This window comes from Prionailurus viverrinus, chromosome D1 (genome assembly GCF_022837055.1).
Source record: "Prionailurus viverrinus isolate Anna chromosome D1, UM_Priviv_1.0, whole genome shotgun sequence".
NCBI classification, from domain to species: Eukaryota; Metazoa; Chordata; class Mammalia; order Carnivora; family Felidae; genus Prionailurus; species Prionailurus viverrinus.
The window spans coordinates 15,728,969-15,753,504 of NC_062570.1; the positions used below are offsets into that span (position 1 = coordinate 15,728,969).

Consider the following 24,536-nt stretch of genomic DNA (forward strand, 5'->3'; position numbering starts at 1 on the left):
ACACGAGGCCAAGTTCTGCCTCCTCTCACGTACACCTGATGGGTCTAAGCCCTTTCCTCTGCAGCACAGAGTGAGCCGGGCTTGGAGCTGGGCGGGCCCGGGCTGGACTTTGGCTTTGCCCCTCGGAGCACAAACTCAGGCCAGTCGCACCGAGCCACAGTGTCCCCATCTGTAAAATCAGGAGACCATCAGGTAGTGCCGTGAGTTCTGAACGAGTTGATCTATGTGACATCGTCCGCCCCATGTTTGGTAATAGCATGTGCTCGATGTATTTAGCTGCTTTATTTAGTTATGAATAATAATATTGCCATCATTTTGATCACCAGTTCCTTTGACTATTCGTATGTGTCTTGTTTCCAGGCCACAAGACCCTCCCCAGAGCACAGGCTAGGTAGCGTATGCCCTGAAGGGCCAGCCAGGCTCCAGATGTGGTCGCACCGTGCCAGGCGATCCTCTCCCTGCCCCTGGACGTCAGCCCTCCCCTGCAGAAGGAAGCCAGGCCACATGGCGTGCCAGAGAGAGCTTTGGTGACAGACAGCCTAGGCCGGGTTCCTAGCCCTTCCATTTCGCAGCCGTGTGACCTCAACCGCTCACAAACATTTCAGAGAATCTCTAAAGTGTGAACATCCTACCCACCTCAGAAATGAGACTGGGTTATCTGGGGGAAAGATGAGCGGGCGCTGAGAGTCTGGCAAAGAAGGGAAAACTATTTTCTAGAATGCCCTAGAGTTGATAATCTCATGATTACTATGAGAAAAACCCGAATCTCCCCCATTATACTTCCTCATACTTATTTTTAGAGTTCAAGGTTTTATTTTTAAGAATGAATGTGGGGAGGTACCCACCATCTTTTGTGTTCCTGGGGCCCCGGAGGGTCTTCATCTGGCCAAGCTCTGACATTGCTGTCAGCCTTGTAATTCCCTGACCCGTGAGTGTTCCCACAAATGGTGCTCATTAGCTGACTTAAACTTTCGGTGTGACCAGAGATGGTGTAGCCTCCGCGATCACTGAGTTGACAATGTGGAGCTTGATCTCAGCGATAAGCCCCAGGTCTTTTCAAAGACCTGGGGGGACACAGGGCAAAGGCAGGTGCAGAAGTGTCCCGGGGGCAGCCAGGGGGGTGACTGGACCCCCGAGTCCCTCAGGACCTGCACCTGCCAATTCTGCAGCCCTAAACTACTCACAGACTCTAGACGGACTCTGAAGATTTGGGGGCGGGGGCGGGGTGAAGGTGTTCCAGGCACTCTTACCTTAGAACGAGACATAGTCCTTGCCCACTAGGAACCGTCTCAGATAAAGACACACAAAGCACGTAGAGAGGACGGTGAGCAGCAGCGACCTCGGGGAGAATCAGCCTGCATCTGTGTTTATTTGGCCAACAGCACTTTACCAAAGACTGAATTGCAGTGTCTTTGGGAGGACACTGTGGGTGACCCCTGGCCCCTATGAGCCACTATGGACACCATCCGCGTGGCCTCCACAGTTTTGTATTTTTTTTTTTTAAGTAGCCTTCATACTCAACATGGAGCCCCATGCAGGGCTTGAACCCACGACATGCGTAAGGTTCAGGTCCTGCCGCGGGCGCACCTACCCAGGAGCAGGGGGCGGTGGGAGGAGGAAAGGGGGAAGGGGTTCCGGGGGGAGGGGAGGAGCTAAGCTGGACCAAACAGCTGTCACCTCCTCCCTCTGACCAAGGACCGAGTCCCTTCGGCCCTACAAACGCTCCAGCTCTCTGACACAAAGGAAAGCACTTCGGAGCCACTAGGAAACAAACGGTGTTTTATTCCCTTTTGTTGTGGAGAGGATCGATCACAGCACGGAGGACAGCGGCCCGGTCACGGCGGCACGTCTGGTTGGATGCCACGAGAACACGATGGACGGGAGGGGCGGGGTCTGCTTGGACTTTCCATTCTGTATGACCTTCGACCTCTTGGCAGTTCCCTCCGCAGCAGGGCTGTGCCCACCTGCCCCGGGTCTCTAAGCCACGTGTAGCCGCCGCACTTGCCGCTGTAACCAGTAACAGGTGGAGCAAAGGGCTTGGGAGCCATCGCTGTTCCCTGATCGACGGGACGCGGTCAGAGAAGCACAGGACGCCTCCTCTCCCTGCTGCTTTGCTGGCCCCCACAGAATGGAGCCCCTCAGCCACTGCCTACCAGAGACCTCATTCAGGGACAGGAGTCTGAGTCCAGAAGAGCCGGGCTGTAGCTGGGAGTCTGGGAAGCAGGGAAGGTAGGAGAGAGGAGCAGGGTTCCAGAGCCCATGGGGTTATTGCTGAGAAGATATGCAGGGGGCACGTTCCCCAGGGGCAGACTAGAAGCCCGGGGCCCGGGATCCCGGGCTGCTCTGCGACGGTGCAGGGCAGATGAGGACCCCGGGGTGGAAGCCCCAAGAGGGAAAGGACCATGGAAGGGGCACAGCCTGCCTGGAGGCAAAGCTGGGCTCACCAGCTCCTTGCCGTGAACCTCCCAATTGCCAAGAGACCCTCAGAACAGACCTGGGTCCGGACTAGAATACAGAAGCAAGGTTCTTGTGAATGAAGTGAAGAGAGGCCAAGAAAAATGATCACGGAGGTGATGTAAACCTTCCCAAGTCCCAAGACAACTGGAGACCCCCGCCCACACCCCCTAGCCCCACACCCACCCCCAAATCAAGAGAAGGGACTGGTCTCTCAGGGAAAAAGCAGACTCCCGGGAGTGGGAGATGATGGGGGTGGGGGCCACAGGGGGGCAGGGAGGGGCTGACGGTGACATGGTTCAGCACCCACCCGGGAAAGCGAGTTCAGGGTCACTAAAATACAACATCATCCACAAACAAGCAGCCACAGAGATCACAGTCATCAAACACACACAGACACGTCACAGGACGTGGACGAGACCGCGGGCTGCGGGCAGGAGAGGCGGGTGTCAGTTGCATCGTTAAGTTGAGGATCGTGTTCCAGGGGACGGCGAAGGGGCAGGGGGACACACACACTCTTGGCTTCTCCTGGGGAAAGATCTGCTGCTGAAGTGGCCGGTGTTCTTAAGCATCAACACTTGCGTCTAAAGGTTCAAGCAGCTCCTTTCAGGTTCTGGGAGCTAAAGGGGGAGAGAATCCAAATTAAAACTCAACTCTGCCTCCTTTCTGGCGTCTTTACTGGCTGTCTCCCTGCCTTAACGCAGCGCCTGTGACCCCCTGAAACTCGAAGGAGACCCACTCCGAGCTCACATCCCCAGTGACACAGGAGGACGAGGCTGAAATGCAGGAGAAGGGGGAGGGGCCTGGGAGGGGGAGGGGGGCCCAGGGAAGCGCTTCTCCCAGGAAGGCTAGAACCTGATAGACATGGAAAGAAAATTGTTAAACCCGGGGTTTCTATTTCAGGACACCCCCAGTCGTGGCTCACAATCCCGAGACCTAAGAGAACAGGGTTTCTGAGGAAGCCCTAGTTTAGGAAAAAAAACAAAAACCAAAAAACCAACCCCAAGCCTCCTTCCCTTGAGCCTCCCCCCACCATCCCCAAGATCAGACCTGCCAGTGCCCATGAATGGACAGAACCCCGAGCCACCAGCTAGGACACCTGACTCCTGGACTGGCATCTAGGGCCACCTCGTGTGTAGGAGATCACTGACCTTCCCAAGCCCCGTCTAGGAGATGGACAAACTGAGCCCCGCGCTGCCCACCCACGAGGCTGTTGTGATAACACGATCTTGGATGGCTGTTCTCTCTGACCTCAGTTTCTTCATCTATAAAGTGGGGCTCAATCCCACCTGCCCTACTTGCTTCTTCCGGTAGGCTCAGGCAAGTCTGTGCGGGGCAGCATTTTGAAAACTAAGACATTTAACGGCAAACACTCTCCCGTGTCCCTACGATGAACAACGGAAGCAAATGCTAAATACGGTCCCCCTAACAGCTGAGAACTGAGAACGGCTAACGCTGGCATCGGGGAAGGGGGAGATACACTATTCTCCCTAGTTCTGTGTAGAGTTAGCAAGTTTGATTCTAAAGTGTTGATGTTTTTTAAGCGGCCCTAAACTACTTTCTGAACCATCGCTAAAAGCCATTATCTTTGAGCTACTCTGATATTAGGAGGAGTTCACGAACTGTCATTCTCTCCCAAGTCCTGCCCCCATCGCAGGGAAGGTGACCTGCCATTAACCTGGCCTCCGGTCATGCAGAAGCAAAAGCCCTATTCCCCAGCCTTTCACCGCGCATGTGTGGTGCCCTCAGATGTCTCCGTCCATCTGTCCTGTTGCCCTTTCAGACACAAGACTCCCCAGCCTGGCTCAGAATAAATGCTGTGCCCACTGCAAAACTGGCCCAGCACCTCCCTGAGGAATGAACAGTGACGGAGACAGAGGAAGACACGGGAAGACAGGATCCTACCTTCCTACCTGAGGGCTGCACCTCAGTTCTCTGCTTTCTGGGGCTCCGTTGCTGGAAAAAAAAATGGAACAGATTGCAGTGAATGGACCCCTCACCCCCACGGGCCACCCGCCGCAGCAGCCGTGCCCAGGCCTGACGCTGGAGGAGTGTGAACCGTGCAGCAAAGAGGGGGCTTGGCAGGATTTTGAGTCAGACAGACTTGCTGGTTATAGGAATTGGGCACATTCCTTAACTTTTCTGAGTCCCTGGGTTATCGATGCAGATCGCAAGCCTCTGTCACGGGGCTGTGCACACACGAAGGGGGCTCTATGAAGCACCTGTCTCGTGCCCGACACAAAGCACATGCCCTATAAACAGCGGCGGTCAGGGGTAGCAGCCGGTTTGGTGGAGGTGAGGGGACGGCCCAGAGCAGGGGCCCCGGAGACCGCTCTCCCCGCACAGACACAGGAGCACGTCCGGTTGGCTCTAGGGAGGCCACGGTGTCTGACCACCATCCCTCCCGGAGCCATCCGAGGACCCTCCCCCATTGCTTCTATCCCACCCGGGCCGGTGGTCGTGACCGCTACCATTTGCAGTGATGAGGTTCTCCACCTGCACCTCCTCATCCCCCGGAGCCCTGCAAGAGAAGGAGAAGCTTCTGTCGGCGCTCTGTGGGGCAAACCCGCTGTCCCTGCTGGGGCAGGGCCATCTGGAGCAGGCCCCTGCGAGTCACTGGAAGGCTGTGGCACTCTCCACCAAGGGGCGCGTGGGGCCGGGGGCGGGGGCGAAGCTGGGATTGAAGGGGTGTCAGGGGAACTCGCAGGCACCCTTCAGTGCCGGCCCCACTGTGCGCTGGGAAGGAGTGGCTTGGGGCCCCCTGGGGGCTGGCATCGTGTCCTGCCAGATGTTGGACTTCTGAGGTCCACTGCTGCCCCTGGTTTTTGCGGTAGACTAATGGGGTATGGGGTGGGGGGAGAGGTGAATGACGGAGCCCGAGCTCCTCCTCAGCCAAAGAGCCCCATGCACAGGTGATGAGCAGGGACAGCGTCGCAGGTCCTGTAGAGATGAGATGGACCTCCCGAGAGGCTCTGAGGCCCTCTGCTTCCCTTCTCCCAAGCCCAACTGTCTCAAGGGCTTTCAGACGCGCATCCAGCACCTTCTTGCTTCCCTCCCCTCCTCAATATACATCAGAAGAGAGTATACACTTCTGATCTCAATATACATCAGAAGAGAGGAGGGGCTAACCCTCCATGCTTTGCCCTCGTGTTTGCCAGAACATGCCTGGCACACACCAGGGGGCCCCGCCCTGTCCCCCACCCTGTCCCCTCCTAGCGTCACCTCCGATATCCACAGACAAGCCATCCTTACCGGGGCTTCTGATTGAAATTGCATTTGCATCTGCGACCTGAAAGGCAAAGAAACCACCCAAGGTCATGCTCCCGGCTCGAGTTCAAGGTCACGCTCCTGGTTTGACCACAGCAAAGCTGCCACAGGGGGCTACATAAAAAGCACAGTTATATGTAGCAATCCTCTGTGGGAGTAGGGTTCTTCTGAGGTCAAGGTTCAACATTCAAATGCCTGAATGATGGCCGTACCACAGTCTGCTTGATCGGGCAAGTGCAGAGGGCTCCGCGCGCCCCGGGCTCTCGTGTGCAGAAAACAAACGCGGGGGCACCTCTCTCACAGCATTCTAAGGACAGCTCCTCGCTATCTCCTGTGACTCCCCGACCTCTGCCTACTGGACACAGCACCAGGACAGCCACCCTGCCCTTTCTGATGACCTTGTTTTCATCAAGCATTTATTTTGTTCACTTTTCTTTAATGTTTATCTATTTTTGAGAGAGACAGAGACAGAGCAAGAGCAGGGGAGGAGCAGAGAGAGAGGGAGACACAGAATCGGAAGCAGGCTCCAGGCTCTAAGCCATCGCCACAGAGCCAATGCGGGGCTCTAACTCATAAACAGCAAGATCATGACCTGAGCCGAAGTCGGACGCTTAGCCGACTGAGCCACCCAGGTGCCCCTATTTTGTCCATGCTGCCCTGTTTTACTGAGCACTTACTGTGTGCCCCGCACGATGTTAGGTGCTGGAGATAACAGGGAGAACGGGCCATCTCTCTCTCCCCCCCCGAGAGAGCACGGCCGGGCTCCTACACTGTTCTCCACTCCCCCGGCAGCTGCAGACATCACTCTACAGAGCCAACAGGGAACGAACAAACTTACTCAGGATAAGGAGAATCCCCACGGAGAAGAGCACCACAGCAAACACCAGTCCCCCGATCCGCAGAGTCTGGTAGTCTGCCAAAGGAGCAGAGGTGACAAAAGGAAGGGAAGAGCACGGTTTCCCGTCCCTGGGCGGGGCCACACCCCCCCCCCTCCCCCGCCAGGGTTACCATCACCGCTCACCATAATGAAAAGGGTCCTTTTCCTTCTCCTGCTCAGCTGCTGAAAAAATAAACGAGTGTGGGCAAGAGGAAGACAGCCGCACATCTGGTTCCCTAATACCCCACCAGTGTCACTTCCCACAAAGGGACTCCTGGGAGAGAGAGCCCATTAAGCAGAGGTGCCCGGGGAAGCACAGAAGGGCCTGCCCACTAAGGCCAGCCCGAGAGCAGAACTGGGTACCACTCAGAGCCCCAGTGCACAGCACATCCACATTTCTTGCCCCTTTGCATTATTACATTATGCCCCAAAGGCAGGGTCTGTTAGCCCCCTGTTACAGGTGGGAAAACTGAGACCAAGGAAGAACATGCGACTTGCACAAAGCCAGAATCTAGACACTGATGAGCGGGCCTGGCTCCCAAGGTTCAGGCAAAAAGTCTACAGGGACCTGGAGTGCTTGAGAGCTTGAAAGTAGAGCCTGCTGGACCCTCTGGGGAGAGGTGGGCGGGCTGGAACAGGGTCTGTGAATACATGCTGCCTTCCAGCAGTTTCTCTGCTGACTTCAGCGGGGACAGGGGAGTCACTGATCAGACATGGAGAATCTGAGAGCCCCCCAGCCCTATGTCCCAAAGGGCCAGGACCTGGAGGGGTACTTACCACTGGCCAGGACGCTGGGAGCCAGCAGGCTGCACAGAAAGATCAGCACCACCTCCATGGCGTCTGGGGACAAAGGAAGGAAAGTGAGTCTCTGCACAGGAGACCCCCCCACCCCAGCCCTCGGCCGGGTCAGGGGCCGCGTAGGGCTCCCGGCTCTATTCCGAGTACCCTCCACACAGTAAAAGTTCAAGCCACAGAATGGAAGTGGCTGACACTTACTGAGCTCTTACAGAGGGCTCCGCACGCATTAATTTAGTTACTACAGCTGCCTACTATGACAATCAGCAGGCGCAATGACTGACCCGTTTTGCAGGCGAAGAACCACAGTTTAAAGAAGTTAAATGAGACTCCTGATAGTGAGTGGCAGAGCCCAGGTCCTAACCCCTCCACCATGCTGCCTCTCTGGTGCCGAAGCCGGAAAACCCCAAGGCTTTGGTGATGACCCCAGCTGCGCCCTCCTCTCCAGGCCATCCTTCCAGGACTTCCTGGCCTGGTTCCCCACAGCCAACACCCACGGTCGGAAGTTCGTTCTTCTAGGAGATTAAATGGGGCAGGTAAGCGAATGCCTCTCTAGCCCAGCCCGCCCGCCAGGTGGGGCGGGAGACTTGCTGTTCACTGGTCTCCGTAGGGTAAACCCTGAAATGCCAACAGCTCTCCCTTAAGTTGCCCCCGACACCCTCACCTCTAAGGTGCCCGAGCCAATTCTTCCTCCAGTCTTAGTTCATAATCCTCCAGAAAGGCCGTTTGGTCAAACAAAGGCAACGTGCAGACCGGTTCTGAGTGCCAGCATCCTGACCTTCCCCTTCTGTCCGTGAGCTCATCGAGCCCCTGGACTCTGGGGCCAGGGGCCCCAGGATGGGCCATCCGGATGGAGGCAGCAGGCGGCCAGGGACAGATTTCAGTGGAGTCACACACAAGTCACTCCTGGGCTTAAGGAAGTATGTTTGGTGAAGAGCCATCAAGGAAAGGCAGAAAGAAACCCACACCAGGAAAGCGCAAGGCTGTCTGTCTTCCTCCAGGGGGTGAGACTGGCAGTGGCCTGACTCCCCCCAGACCAGTGTCTAGTGGCCAGGACCATGCTGGCCCTGAGGGATCGCCCCCATTACTTGCAGTCCCCACGCAAGCATCCTCAGCTGCCCTTCACCTCTCGGCCACCAGGGGTCAGAACAGCTGCATCCAGAGTCGCGCTGAGACCCAGCTGGGGACTTGGAGAAAGCCGCTCGGTGTTCATCAAAAGGCAGTAATTTGCTTCTAATGCCGTCTCATCTATTATTTGTAATTTTTTCCAATTTTACATAAGTTTTACATTTTATACGTATAAAAATATATGTATCACGCCCGCATACATGGTAATAAGATGAACACTCATAACTTAAAAACTAGAACTTTACAAGCACCTGCTACATTTACCTACATTTTCCTCCAAATCGTCCCTCTGCCTCACTCCCAGAGGTAAACAGTATCCCGGACAACGTATATCCATACATTTTTTTCATCATTCCCTTGTTCTTCCTCAAAGAATTTTTTCTTAATGATAGATAAAATTCACACATCATGAAACTCATCATTTAAAAATGTACAATTTTCGGGGCACCTGGGTGGCTCAGTCGGCTAAGCGTCTGGCTTCAGCTTAGGTCATGATCTCACGGGTCGTGAGTTCGAGCCCCACGTCCTGTCTCCCTCTCTCTCTCTCTCTCTGCCCCTCCCCAGCTCGTGCTTTCTCTCCAAGTAAAAACATCCAAAAAAATTTTTTTAGTAAACACAAAGCACGCAATTCAATGGTTCTGGTATACGCACAAACCTGTGCCACCATCATCACTAACTCCAGAATACGTTCATCACCGCAAAAAGAAACCCCATACCCACTAGCCATCGGTCCCATTCTGCACCCCGGCCCCCAGCCCCTGACAACCACTGACCTACTCTCTGCATCTGTGGACTCGCTTATTTTAGACACTTCACGCAAAACAATCACACGCTATGTAGCCTTTGGCGTCTGGCTTCTGGGATTTAGCATCACGTTTTCAAGGTTCATCTATGTTGTGGCCCGTGTCAGAACTCCGTTCCTTTTTATGGCTGAGTAATATTCCTCTGTAGAGTGGGCTATCCCTCCCACTCTTCTTCAAAATCTATTCGTCATGCACATATTATCTTAAGAAGATGCGGGTCATGGAGCTTTTTTGAGCTTTGTAATGATCATACTATGTTGTTTACAGTCTTCTGGGACTGGCTACTTTTGTTCAACATTGTTTCTAAGATTCACCCATTAGGACATGTAACCTTCGGTTCATTTCTTTCCAAAGTTGTGTAGTACTCCACTGTGCAGCTTAATTATCATTATCATTATCTTCTCTCAGTGGAGATCTTTTTTAATTATCATGTATTGGTTCATTCTCCTCTCAGTGGAGATCTTTTTGGCTTTTCCCATTTTGTGCGATTATAAATAATGCAGCTGTGAACATTTTTATGCGTGCTGCACAGCGTAAGACGCTTTTTCTTTTCTTTTTTTTTTTTTTTGCCATCATTTTCACGTGGAATACTTTTTACGTCGGAACCCAGTGCAAATACATATTCACGTATACCGGGGATAACAACATCACAAAACAACTCTTAACCTTAAAATGAATGATGCCCTCTGACGGTTTCTGTTCTGATTCCCTTTTTAAAATAAAATGGTTAGGGGCGCCTGGGTGGCGCAGTCGGTTAAGCGTCCGACTTCAGCCAGGTCACGATCTCGCGGTCCGTGGGTTCGAGCCCCGCATCGGGCTCTGGGCTGATGGCTCAGAGCCTAGAGCCTGTTTCCGATTCTGTGTCTCCCTCTCTCTCTGCCCCTCCCCCGTTCATGCTCTGTCTCTCTCTGTCCCAAAAATAAATAAACGTTGAAAAAAAATATATTTATAAAATGGTTAGACCCACTAACGGGTCATACCGCAGTAGGAAGATGTGTATTCTAGAGACAGGCCTAGGAGTGTGGTCACTGGGTTGTATAGTACAAGTTGTCAACCTCGCAGAATACTTTCGGATTGTTTCCCAAAGCGGTCATCCCCGTTTCGACACCCCACCACACCACCTGCATGACTGTGCCTATCCCTCGGCATCCTTATCCACACTTGACGTGGTCAGCCTGCTTAATTTCCGCCAACCTAGAGGTGTGAAATACGGTCTTAATCTGCTCGCTCATTAAAGGAGTCGGGCTTCTGTTCCTTCATCGGTCACGTGTCTTTCAGGTCTTCTGCTCACTTTGCCAATGGGTTGGGCATTATTAGTATTACTCAGGTGTTATTCTGGATATGAAATCTTTGTCACGAAGTACTGCAAAGGTCTCTTCCCTATTTAGCGGCTTTTCATTTTTTGTTGTTGTTTTTCAAAAACGAACAGAATTTCTGAACGCTAACGTAACTGGACGCGGTGTTGTTTTTGTGCGTGTCTTGTTGAAGATACCGTCAGCCTGAGTCAGAAAGAATTTTCTTCTGGACATATTACAGCTCCGTCTTTTACATTTAAATCTTCATGTCACCCAGAACTGTTGTTCACGTGAGGCAGGAGGCAGGGATCAAATTTTTACTATTCAGGGGATGTATCTGCTACTACAACTTCCCTTTCGATCTAGGGGTCGGTCTGTGTGTCCCTGCATCCGAATCCGTGTCTCCATGGCTACAACTTGACAGTGATCTTCCCGTGTGGTAGGAGAAACTTCTTCTCTCTCCCTCTTCCCCCTCTTCCTTCAGGAATATCTTCCCTCCTCTTTGTCTTTCGCTCTTATGTATAAATTTTAGAATCAGCCTGTCAAATTCATCTGAAGCTGATGGGATTCTCACTGGAATTGAGACAATGGATCTGAATCTTGAGTCTCCTATCCATAAAGGAGTCTTGAGACTCCTATCTTGAGTCTCCTATCCAGTCTGCCTTTCCATTTGTACATCCTTTTCAACGTCTTATATTGGTTTTATAAATGCTTTCATATAGGTCTTGCACATCTCCCACGAGATTTATCCCTAGATGCCTTATACTTCTCATTGCCATTTCAAATGCAATCTCATGTGTGTTTTCTAATTTTCGCTGGTACAGAGAAAGGCAATTGAGTTGTACATATTGATCTTAAACCCAACAATCTCACTCATTAAATCTCTGTTAATATGTCTAATAATTTACTTACAGATTTCCCCTGGGTTTTCTCTGTCGACATATCATCTGCAAATGATACAGTACTGTTTCTTCTTTGCCAATGCTTACACTGTTGGGTTTTATTTCTGGTCTTCTGTACTGCTAGGCCTTAGAGTACAATGTGAATAGAGGCAGTAATACAGGACACATACACACACATGCAGTCTTATTACTGGTTTTTATTTTTTACTTGTATTTCATGTGTGTGTGTTTATTTTTATTTCTTCCCAGCTTCACTGTGATGAGACACCTAACATTGTGTACGTTTAAGGGATGATGATTTGATGCATGTTTATGCTGCCACATATTGCCACAATAAGGTCAGTTAATACCTCCATCACCTCACATAATTATCTTTTGTGTGCATAGTGAGGAATGATAAAGAAAATATGGCATATATATATGTACATATATATATAATGAAATATCATTCATTCAACCATAAAAAGAAGGGAATTACTGATTTTAAATAGATTTCTTCTAATGTTTTATAAGTGCCCCTGTAATCCTGGTTTTCCAAGGTGTTTCTGTTTTACATTAATTGTGAATGAATGTTCTGGGTCTATAGCTTTTAACCTTTAATCCATCAACGAAGTAAATTATGTGCATGGGTTATCTAATGTCAAATCATCCTTACACTACTGGGATCAAATCAATGTATTATTGTCTTCCTAATAAATTGTTGGATTTGGTTTGTTGCTATCTTGTTGAGGTTTTTGCATTTATGTGCATAAGATTGGGCCGTAATTTCTATTTTATTGTGTTGACCCTGCCCGGTTTGGGTATCATGATAGTCCTGGCCTCACAGAACAAGTATTTCCTCTCTTGCTATTCCTGGAAGAGTTTGCAGAAGACAGAAATAATCTGCTCTGTGAACACCTGGTAGAATTGTATGACTTAGTCTTCTCTTTGTGGGAGGATGTTCAATTGCCTTTTCAATTCATTAATGGCCATGACACTCTTCAGATTTCTCTTCCTCTGGAACATATTCAATGAGTATAATTTTTTATAGCGATTTGCCCTTTTCTGCTTTCAAATTTATTATCAGAAAGTTGCTTATAGCATTTTATACTTACCCTTAGAAATCACTAACTTCTGTTGGATCTGTAGTTATGTCTTTTTCTACATTCCTAACATTGTTATTTGTGACTTTTTTTTTCATCAGCTCCACCAGATGTTCACTCATTGTGTGTCTTTTCAAGAACCTGCTCTTGGTTTTGCTGATCCTTTTAACTGTGTTTTAAATTATCCTTCATTCTGCCTTTACATGTTCTTTGGGTTCATTCTATTATTCTTTCTTTATATTTATCTTCTTATGTTGGATACCTGGTTCATTAATATTTAGCTTTTCTTGTTTTCTTTTTTTTTTTATTTTTTTTTAACGTTTATTTTTGAGACAGAGCATGAACGAGGGAGGGGCAGAGAGAGAGGGAGACACAGAATCGGAAGCAGGCTCCAGGCTCTGAGCCATGAGCCCAGAGCCCGACACGGGGCTCGAACTCACAGACCGCGAGATCGTGACCTGAGCTGAAGTCAGACGCTTAACCGACTGAGCCACCCAGGTGCCCCCTTTTCTTGTTTTCTAATATCAGCATCTAAGACTGTAATCCTCCAAGTGCTACATTTACCCCAACACATGAACTTTGAAATGTGGCTTACGGCTTATTGTTAAGTTCTTAGTACTTTAAATTTGCACTGTAACCTCTTATTTGACCCAAGTGTTATAAAGCGGTGTGTATGTTAAATGTCCAAAAGTATAGTGATTTTTTTTTTTTTAAATTTTTTTTTTTTTTTTCAATGTTCATTCACCTTTGGGACAGAGAGAGACAGAGCATGAACGGGCAAGGGGCAGAGAGAGAGGGAGACACAGAATCGGAAACAGGCTCCAGGCTCTGAGCCATCAGCCCAGAGCCCGACGCGGGGCTCGAACCCACGGACCGCGAGATCGTGACCTGGCTGAAGTCGGACGCCCAACCGACTGCGCCACCCAGGCGCCCCCTTTTCTTGTTTTCTAATATCAGCATCTAAGACTGTAATCCTCCAAGTGCTACATTTACCCCAACACATGAACTTTGAAATGTGGCTTACGGCTTATTGTTAAGTTCTTAGTACTTTAAATTTGCACTGTAACCTCTTATTTGACCCAAGTGTTATAAAGCGGTGTGTATGTTAAATGTCCAAAAGTATAGTGATTTTAAATTACTTTCATAATTGACTGCTAACTGAAATGCACTGTGGTCAGAGAATGTGGTCTGAGGATACAGATGCCTCAAAATGTATTGACCTAATATATGGTTAGTTATTCTAAAAATTATATTCCATTTATTAGAAGACTAAAAATTCCTTCATTGTTGGGAAGAAAGTTTTATGTGCCTATCAAATTAAGATTATTAAACTGTGTTGTTTAAATTCCTACACACTTTATTTTTTTTGACTGGCCTCTCAACAATGGAAATAGGTGCTTTAAAAGATACCTCTATGAGGAAGGATTTATGTATTTATCCCTGTGTTTCTTATAATATTTAACAGAAAAATTAAAATTGCTACATTGTCCTATGGGTTGGATTAAATTCTATTTCACTTTCCACCTTCTTGTGTCCTTATGTGTTGTACGTATATTTTATCATCTTGTAAATGGCAAAGACCTAAGAAAAAGATTTTTTTTCTTAATTCCACCTGATAATTTTCTATTAACTATCAAGTTAGCCCATTTAATTTTATTGTGACTATTGACATATTTGGTCTGATTTGTTTCTCTTTTGACCTTTTTTTTTTTTTTTAGATTTTTTTTTTCTTATTCACTTTCTCCCTCTACTGGTTAAGAAATTATACACGCTGTTTCTAGTCCTTTAGTGGTTCCTTTTGGAATTTTACCATGTGTGTTGGCTACAGACTGAATGTTTGTGTCCCCCAAACTCATATATCGAAACCTAATTCTCAATGGGATGTATTTAGAGATGGGCCTTTGGGAGGTGATTAGGTCATGAGGGGGGGTCCTCATGAATACCATTAGAGTCCTTACAAAAGAGAGCTCTCTCACCTCTCCCCCCAAGTGAGGCCTCAGTGGGAAGATGGCCATCTGTAAACCTGCTTTGCCAGCACCTTGACCATGGACTTCAGCCTCTAGAACTGTGAGAAATAAATTTCTGTTGTTTGTAAGTCCCCCAGTCTCAGGTACTCTGCCGTAGCAGCCTGAGCAGACAAAGACAGTCTTTGATTTAACAAAGTCTAAAGTTAAAACGTATCATAGTTACTGGGTATAACACCCTTCCTGAAAAAGACAAAAACACAAATCACCTCCCTCCTAATACATGTGCTATTGTACAAAATTTCAGTTCCGTTTTCGATTCTATGACATAGACATTAGAACGTATATTTCATGGAAACATGTTTGTTTAGATTCACTCGCATGTGTGGTGGCCGGCCTTCAAGACGGTCCCCACTACCCCCTGGTATTACATCCTTGTACAGTCCCCTTCCACACTGTACCATCTGTGTGACCAATAACATACAGCAGAATTGATATGTCCCTTCCAACAAACAATAGATTATAAAAGGCACGATGGCTTTCTTTTCTGGCTTGTGCTTGCTCCCTTGCTCTCTCCCTCTCTCCAACTGCTTGCTTTTAGGGGAAAAGGCATCTGCCGTGTCTTAAGGCTCCTCCAGCATCCCTGCCGAGAGGCCCATGTGGCAGAGAACTGAGGGCCTCAGTTCAGAAGCCCGCCAGGAAGGAGACCTGCCATGAACCACGTAAGTGAGCCTGGAGGCAGATCCTCCAGCTTCCACACAATCCCCACCCCTGGCTGACAGCCTGACTGCAGCCTCGTTAGTGACTCGGAGCTGAAGCTGCTCCCTCGCTCCTGACCTCGGGAACTGTTTGAGAGAACTAATGCTGTGGTTTGAGGCTCATTTGTTATGCGGCAGGAGATAACCGATACGTTGTATTTACTAACTGATTTCTTCATCATTCTTTCTGCTGAACCTCAGCCATGCATCAAGACCTTTTCTTCACTCCTGAAGAACATCTTTTCACAATTTTCTTTAACAAAGATCTATTACTTACAAACTCAGGTTTTGTTTACTGAAAATGTTTTCATTTCACCCTTCCGGTGGACAAACTCTTAGGGGAATCCCAGGAATTCTGACTTGCTAATGTTCCAGCCTTGGTGTGATGCCCTCCCCCTGAGTGGGGACCGCTGCTGGGACTGGCTGCTAGCCAGGAGAGGGGCTGTTTTTTTTTTTGGGGGGGGGGGGGTAATGTTTAATTTTTAGAGAAAGAGACAGGGACAGAGTACGAGCAGGGGAGGGGCAGAGAGAGAGGGAGACACAGAATCCGAAGCAGCCTCCAGGCTCTGAGCTGTCAGCACAGAGCCTGACGCAGGGCTGGAACCCACGGACTGCGAGATCACGACCTGAGCGGAAGTTGGACGCTTAACCGACTGAGCCACCCAGGTGCCCCCTTTTTTAATTAATTTTTTCAACAGGAGAGGGATTTTTGGCAACAGGGTCCCTCCTAGGAGCAGGAAAGACACACGTTAAGAGTTCCAGGGAAGCAGTTACTGCCATGCCTTCCCCTCAACTCCCCCCAGATCCCTTTCACAGCTGCTGAGGTTCAAGTCCATCCTACAAACACACACTGAATTCTAGAAAGAGCCACCCTCTTCTGGGCTCTGCAAGGGATACGTGGGTAAACAAGATACAGCTTCAGCTTCCAAGGACTGGCAGGGTTTGGAAGCAAAGGGCTCGAGTACATCAGCAAGTGCGAAGAGAGCTTCAGGAGACGTAGAGACTACAAAGGAGGGTCCATCGGGGCAGGCAAAGGGGGAGCAGGGATTACAACACGGAACCTGGGACGTTCCCATGGAGGAGCTGACATTTCAGCTGGACCTCGGAAGGAGGATGGGATTCTGATGGACAGGGGCAAGAAGAGAGAAAAGCCAGGGCTCCCTGGCAGAGGAAATAACATGAGCCAAGGCAGTGAGAAGGAGAAATGGGAGGCAGGGATAACAAACAGTACTCAGTTCAAGTTCAGTTCGAGTTGAGCCTCGAGGCACTCCTTGGATGATGGCTGCCTGAAGTGGCCACCTCACCTCAGAAGGATTCTGAATGGGGTCCATCAGGAGAGGGGGCCTGGCCCCATTGGTAATGTCTGCACAGCACTGGAAGGTCCGGGACAGCAATCTGCCAAGTATTGGCCATTTCTAGAGCAAGATACCCTCCAAACAGTGAACGATCCTGTTGAGCGAGGCATGAGGGGTGGGTGGTGAGAATTCTGATAAGTCAGATTGTGGAGGCTCTCTCTCGAATGCCAAGCCGAAGAGTAAAGGCTCGTCTTTGTGTTCCAGAGAAAACATTTCTGATCAAGTTACAGTGTGCTGAAAGAAATACTGTTACGGATTTGGAAAGTGACCAACTCCCTGTTCCTCCAACCTGCTGCCCAGGCCTGGCCTCCACCAGCCACACCTCAGCACAGGCCTCCTCGGGGTGACTCTCGGCCCCTGCGCCCACTTTGTAAAGTCTCGTCGGTACCGTTGGCGTTGCCCCTGAGTCAAGTGGCCAAACACACACACAGAGCCTCTGCAAAGACACACAATGCCCTTCTCTCACTGCCGCACCAAGAAACCCCAGAGGGGCCTCCCCTCCCTCCCACACAACCGCCCCTGTGCGTGCCACGCCCTCCCAGTTACCACACATTCATCTCTCCCAGGAGGGAAGCAGGGCCCTCTGGGGCTGGCGAAGGGTGGGTGCGGGAGGGGCAGAGAAAGAGGCAATAGAAGTGAGAAGTCTCATTTCCGGGCCACAGAGTCTAAGGAGTAGATGGAAGAAAGGAGGGAGGGATCTCTGGAAGAGGGAGAAGCAAGGCTGAGTTGGGCAGAGCTGGGAGAAAGGGTTCAGGAAACCACATTAGCCTCCAGATGTGCGTGAAGCCCCGGAACCCTGCCTGGGGGGAGCCTGAGGACCTGGCTCTCAGGGACAGGGTCTCAGGACAGAGGGGGGAGGGGGCGGGGGGCGGGGTCCTGGCCCCCTTACTCTGCTGCTCCCCAGCTCTGAAATTCTACACCATCTAGACCACCCTTCCCAGCTGGGGGGAAAATAGGACCAGCCACGTTTTGCTTCCTCCGTGGCCCGTGGCATCTTATGAGAAAGACTTCAGGTTTCCACTGGTGGTTCTTCTCCTCCTTTCCACGTTCACAGTTACCTCTATGTCGGTAAACAGCTGACATTTCAGGTGACAGCAACCCTTCCACGTTAATTTCGCTCCCCGATCTTCCTGCCTTTTGCACAGTTGCTTTCTGCATGTGCGGGAGAAAGCAATCAGAAGAGTTTCTCCGGCGATTATCTTTCCATTCTGAGTCACATAATTTCACATAATTGCTGGGTAAAAGCTGCTCAGAAAAAGAAGCCACTAGTTGATGATATAGCAACATATGCTCTATTATTTTTGATTCCATGCAGCAGTGAGGTAGATCAGAATACCCAGTTCCATTGTGAAAATAACTCCGAAACAACCTCCCTCTAAAGCGCACAGCCTCCAAATTACAGTGGAACTTGATCATCTCACCCTCGTGCCTCTCTCCCTCCGCCCCTAAAGCCTCGAGCCCTGTCCAGTGCATCTGGCCTGCCTGTCTTTCTTCAGGCTCAGCCCATCAGAAACATGCCCGGAGGGATCACTGACGCCTGAGTCCTGGCAGGATCCCCAAAGAAACATGAGCCCCACCCCCCACTCCAGACAGGACATGCTGGATGGGACCCGTTTATGGGGCCACAGAATGCCTGGGCCCCATTGTTTAGGCTGACTGGTCACCCTCGACTGTGTAATCAGATGCCAGGAGACACGACTTAGCCTGTGATGTATCCAGATCTCTGCAACAAAGAAGCCCGTTAAGAGAAGATTCCACTGTGTATAAATAGGACAAAGCCAAGATGTGAGGTTTACCAGATGGAGCTGGAATCACAGCATGCCAGGGTCAGAATGATTGAGATAAAAGCTCTTACTTCTCATTTGAGGAGACCGAGGCCCCAGCAGAGCAGTGATGCGGCCAATTCACACAGCTAGCCAGGGCACAGAACTGTCTGCGGCTCCCGTCTGAGGCTCTGGTGGGCTCGGATAGGGAGAGGGGCAGGCCAGGCCTGCAGGACAGGAGGCCACGAAGGCAGCCGGGAAGGAGACAGGAATGGGGTTGCACCAGAGCAATGAGAGGGGGTGGGAGGGAAGCACCTGACAGGCTCCTCAGCTCTCCATTAGAAGACCACCTTTGACTGAGGACATTCAGGGGGGCAGCGCTGGCTTCTGGAAGGCGAGAAAGAGCATCACGTCCAGAAAGACCTTCAGGAGGCTTGGAGCCCCACTCTTAGTGTCTCAACAGGGGGGTAAAAGACAGGAAGGCAAGAAAAGAAAAATTAACAGTCCTTTCCAATTATCCCGGCCATGCCGTGTGGCTGATCTTGGTGCAGGTGGCTATTACCTATAGCCTAGATCTGGACAGCCTGAGGCTCGGCGAAGGACCAAAAAGAGAAAAGGCCCAGGACTAAAAAACATCAAAGACAAATTGGTCTGATCTACTGACAGAGAGGTGGGTTCTTCAAGTTCCTAAGACACTGGTAAGTCTGACTGTTTGTCAGGAAAACAGGACCAGACTGTCTGATCTATTTGTGTCAAGATCGTATTACAGACGGGGCACTGGCCCCAGCAGCCTTTTCAGGCCTCCTTCACCTGGGATTCTGTGAAAGGGTCGCGTGTGCACCTCATGAGTGGTACCAATAGTTCCAATGACACGTGCTAATGGATGGGGCTCGGGGAAGTGGCCAGCACAAACCAGCAGATAAAGCCCACACCCGTGCTGTACCTTGATGAGAACGTAGGTGTGATAACGCCTCCGTGCTGGAAAGACTGGAATGTTCTTGATCCTCTCGGGCACCCCTTCCACCACTGAGGTCTCCCTGCTTCCCCATCCATGCAGGGACAGCCAGGCATTCAGACACACCCCCACCTCCTTTCACACACAGAGACCCTGTCCTCCCCTCACCGCTCCTCACCTTGCTGCTTCCCACCCCGGATGCTTTGGCCTAAAGCTCTCTCGGGCTTTTATGTGCCAGAATAAAGAGAAAGCAAAGAACAAAAGGACAGTCATCATCTACTTGACAGCTGTGTCTGGAAGAGCTCAAGGGGGCACTTTTCCAGGCTCCGTCCTGCTGAGCCCAGAACTCCCTTGGCTCCTTCTCTGCCACGCGGCTGTTTGCAGGATGGGGAGGGCGGGGGGGGGGGCCGGGTTTGCTCCTCATCTCATGTTCCACGTGACCAGTGAACCTGGAAACGGCCAGGACCACACTGTGGCCCCAAACCGCTACACTCCGGCCTTGAAGCTCCCCAACCACAGGACCCTCGGCCCCTCCCCCAAGCTTCATCATGTGTAAGATACAGGCTGGATTCCTCATCATCTTGGGCCCTCTTCGGGGAAGCTGCTCAAAATCCCCCTTCCTCATATAGCCACGTGACATAGCTGCGGCCTCCCTACCCGTAGACGCCTCTGTGCAATGTGCAGCCCATCCCCCACCCCAGGCCAGGGCGCCTCCGCCTCAGGTTCAGGTTCACGCCCACGAGCCAAGGGCGACAGAACACGGACCTCCTGAAGAGGGACGTTCAGGCCCGGGGTTCTCCCCGCAGCTCACACATGGCCCAGTCCCCACTCACATCACACACCTCTCGGGGCACAGCCTTGACGGGAGCGTGAAAAGGAAGGCGGAGGAAAGACAGGGGAGTTTTCGAGGTGGTAGGAAACAGTGAGCTCGGTGGTAGGAATAAAGAAGCAAGGTGCTGGCAATGGGGGGTTGGGGGCTGGGGACAGAGGCCTGCCGGCAACATAGCAGTCCTTCTGTGAACCCCATGGAAGGCAGTGTGAGGAATGGAAAAGCCTGAGGTGGAAAGCCCATATCCGAAGCCCAGTCTCGGGGCCTGGAGTGGCATAAGAGGTGATAACAATAATCATGATGAGTAGCCTAGGAAGTATATATTACCATCAAACCCATTTTAGAGGCAAAGAAACTAAGGTGGAGAAAGAGAGGTCCCCTGGCAGGTGACAGCTGGATTCTAGGCTTCAACCCAGCTTTGTGGGCTTCCTGCTGGGAGCCCAGAACTCATCCCAGGGGAGGGCCACCTATACTGCGGCTCCCTGGAGGCAGGGGAGGGGCGGGGGGGGGGGCACCTTCCCAGGCAGCTGCCACTCTGTTCTTGCTCCTCCCCCAGCCTCTTGGGCTGAGCTCTGCACGGGGGCCACAACAGAGGGCGCTCCTGTCTCAGGGTGAGCCTTTACCAACCAAGCTCCCCGCGTCTCTAGCTTCATACATATTCATACAGTGAACACACAGTGCCTGCCAGCTCACCCCGGAGGGAGAATTTATATTCCCTTGTTGGACAGAAAGCTGTTTACTCAGGAGGGTGATTTTTTTTTTTTAACAGATTACAGAATTGCACAGCTGATGAGGCTGCATTTGTGCCACACCAAGTACTGTTCTCAGTGGTTTAAATATACTAACTCATTTAATCCTTACAGCGGCTCTAGGGAGTGGCTCTGATTTGGATCATCCCCATTAGACAGATGGAGAAACTGAGGCCAGGGAAGTTAAGTAACTTGCCCAAAGTCCCAGAGCTAGAAAGTAGCAGAGCCTGGACTGGAACCCAAGTAACGTGGCTCCAGAGTCCTCGCCTTGAGCCACTCTACTCACCTGCCATTCTGCCTCTCAGTGGTTTTGTGGCCTTGAACAAGCTACTCTACCTCTTGGAGGCTTTGCTTCTGAAATACAGAACAAGGGTAACGACATGTATCTCAGGAGCCATGAGGATGAGAAGAAATCACTTTTGTGTGTCGACAAGTACACTGGTCGGCCCACGCCCTTCCCTTCTGGGAAGGGGATCTCCTTTCGGAGGGGAGAGGGCGCCTCCCCCGCCCCAACCCTACGGGTCTCCTGGCTAAAAGGAGCAGGTCTGAGACGTCAGTGGTCCCCCAGGGACTGTCACTTGGTGGGAACAAAGGGAGGAAGGGTCAAAGCAGCCAAGCTGTGAAGTTGGGGGGGGGGGTGGCGGGGAAGCCTGTAGGGGAGTCAGTTCACCTGCGGGAACATAGGAGCAGGGAGAAGGGAGAGGGAGCAGGTCAGGGCTGGGTGTGCTCCAGCCCCCCCCCGGCCCCCCCGCTCCCACACCAGTGCTGTGCATCCTGTGGTTTGGCCCTGAACGGGGTGCCTGCCTTGTCTAACCAAGCTGGAGTTGGCCTTCCGTTGTTTGCACTGGAAAGAGCTGTCAGGTCAGAGTCGAGTTCCAGGCCGGGCGAACAGAGACTGCTCTTTAAGCATTAGCGGCTGATAGTGTGACTACTGTCACTCCCCAACTCCTTCTTCAGCTTCCCCTCCATTTTCTTCTACCTTCCCGTGGGAAATGGGGAAGAGAAATAGAGAACGGAGCCAGGGAAAGGGCCCTGGTCCCTTCCTCTCACTTCCCTCCCTTCCTCCTCCAGCCACCCTCCAATCTCTGAAGGTTCCGGTGTCCTCCTGACCGGTGGGAAAGGGCCCTCGGCCCTCAGAAGACACAGGCAGGCAGAGAGAGGGTCTGGGGAGGCCCCCCCCCCCCCAGAGCCACTGCTTTCTCTTGCCTCAAGAAAAACTGCCAGTGTCATCCAGGGCCACAGACAGGCGGCATGGGGGAGAGCGGGTCTCACCGGGGCAGCCGGAGCTGATGACACGTCCGCCACCACAGGGCAGCCCCAACCCAGAGACACAGCAGCAAGAGAAACGGAGGGCCCACGGTAGCAGAAGAGGAAGGAAATCCCAGAGGAAGAGAAACTGAACAGGGGAGACACCCAAAGGGAAGCTCGAGAGGAGGCTGACAAAGGAAAGACCCGATGAACCAACCAAGCGAGGTTGGCCAAGGGCAGAGTCCCGGCAGAGACCGAACGCGAGGAAGAGAGACACAGGTGGCAAAGCAGAAAGGCCGGGACTGCTGTGAGACGAGCCAGTCTGCTCTGCAGAAACACCAAACAAGCTTTCGTGCCACCGTCCTCCCTGCGAGGCCCTCTCTGGGCCTCCACCCTACCCCTGCGTGCCCTAGGCTGGGTGCTGAGACTCACAGGCACAGGGTCAAGCACACTCATGCCTCGGGCAGCCCTAATCCCCCTGCCTCTTGGGTTGAAGGGGCGTTGGGACAAGGTACACCAGGACAGAGACTCTTCCACCCTGGACCTCCGAGTGCACCTGCGGCTGCTGTCAAAGAAACAGGGAGCACCCTTCCTGCTCCCGATCCCCGCCCACGGGGGGCTGAAGGGGCCGAGGGTGGCGATGGTGATGTTGCTAACATCATTTGCAAGACAGCCTACTTACCAGACGGTTTCACAAGCACCAGCTCAAAGGAGTATCACAACCACGTGTGACATTGGGGAATCGGCCATTTTACGGACCAGAGGAGGTGAGGCCCGCCGTGACTCACCCACGGCCCCGCGGCAAACGGTATCGGCTCCTGAGTCTCTGGGAGGCCGAATGCTGATGGTGCCCTTCCAACTCTTGCTGCCTCCCTGGCCAGTGTGGCAATGCGTGGGGACTAAGGGAGATGAAAATACTGACCCTGACCCCACGCCCCAGCTGGGCTCATTTGATGGGCGTGCTCTCCCCCCAGGCCAGAGGGGAAACACGGGTAAGCATAACCCAAATTAAGTTAGATAGCTGTGTTTAACTTCCGCACGCACGCATCATGTCACTTTCATCCTTCACAGTGGCCGGCTCAACTCTGCGCTGTCCACTATGACCGATGTCAGGGGAGGGCTGGGACCCCGGAGCCCCCTGGGAGGAGAGGGGAGGCCTGGCCTGTCGGCCATCGCCGAACCCCGGCTCACAGTTCTGCCCCTTCACCCCCAGCTGACGCACCCTCGTGTCCCTCCTCGGCCCCCACCGCCCTCAGCAGCTGCCGGGTACCCTGATGCTCTCTGGACCGCGAACATCAGCGCCTTCATGCCGCAGCCGGACAGTGTCCCACACGACCCGCAGGCGACCCCGTCCACCGGAGCTTGGGGAAGCCAACAGAACTACCAGCCCAGCCCCCAGCAGCCTTTCAGAGCGGGCTGCCAAGCTGCAGATCCTCCCCGCCTCCTTTTTTTTCTAGAATGGCTCAGAATTAGATCAGGGTATAGAACTGAACGAAAGACCACCCCTCCTCAAAAACAGATCCACATCCACAATATTGTCCCACGGGAAGATGCTTTAGCTTCACCAAATGCTTCTTTTCAAATACTATCCAATCCTAACGGTCGCGTGTATTTCAGCCTGCATTCTTAGATCAGATTGCTTTCCAGACCGCGGAGATCGGCCTGCATTTAGGCGGAGCAAAGAAAAGTAAGGTTGGGACAGGGTGTAACTTGGGAGAGAATGGCACTATTCTCCTTCCGGGAATCAAATTAATACGGCTTTACTGATGGCCTGCTTTTGCCTGGGCAACTTAGTCATCACCGAGGGTACGACACACACACAATCACTGCCTCCAGGAGCTTACAGTCTAACAGAATCCACAGGGTCCCCCCTGCCCCCCAGCCTCCACACTGCTGTCGGACCTGACAGCTCTTTCCAGGGCAAACAACATGGTCCCGGCCATGCTCACTCCTGCAATATCTCTACAATCTGGCCTTCTCTCCCCCCACCCCCATCAAAATCAATAAACTTGAAAAAAAAATACAATTTATATAAATAAATAAATAAATAAATAAATAAATAATAGAAAGGTTTTGGGAAGCCTGGGTGGCTCAGTCAATTGAGTGTCTGACTTGATTTCAGCTCAGGTCATGATCCCAGAGTCATGGGATCAAGCCTTGCATTGGGCTCTGCAATGGGTGAGGAGTTTGCTTAAGATTCTCTCTCTCTCTCTGTCCCTATCCCCTTCTCATGGTCTCTCTAAAATTTTTTTTTTTTTAAAAGAAAGAAATGTTTTACTGTGGCGTATAAATACCTCTAAGTCTATCCATTT

At 51.5% G+C, this 24,536-nt stretch overlaps 1 protein-coding gene across 6 annotated transcripts in view; it reads right to left on the bottom strand.

Annotated features, from left to right (window-relative positions):
* Positions 1-1,759: 1,759 nt before the first annotated feature.
* Positions 1,760-24,536, bottom strand: part of FXYD6 (FXYD domain containing ion transport regulator 6) — a 31,697-nt gene continuing 8,920 nt past the window's right edge. For 2 of the 6 annotated variants that reach the window (XM_047877096.1, XM_047877094.1), the window contains exons 2-8: positions 7,376-7,438; positions 6,743-6,781; positions 6,560-6,634; positions 5,707-5,743; positions 4,926-4,975; positions 4,360-4,410; positions 1,760-3,074 (exon numbers count right to left, since the gene is read on the bottom strand). In XM_047877096.1, the coding sequence (XP_047733052.1) occupies positions 4,382-4,410; positions 4,926-4,975; positions 5,707-5,743; positions 6,560-6,634; positions 6,743-6,781; positions 7,376-7,433 (288 nt within the window). In that variant the 5' untranslated portion in view covers positions 7,434-7,438 and the 3' untranslated portion in view covers positions 1,760-3,074; positions 4,360-4,381. Of the gene's footprint in view, positions 3,075-4,359; positions 4,411-4,925; positions 4,976-5,706; positions 5,744-6,559; positions 6,635-6,742; positions 6,782-7,375; positions 7,439-8,485; positions 9,013-17,738; positions 17,833-24,536 lie in introns of those variants that run through there. The other 4 variants (XM_047877092.1, XM_047877093.1, XM_047877095.1 and 1 more) reach the window with 4 other exon arrangements.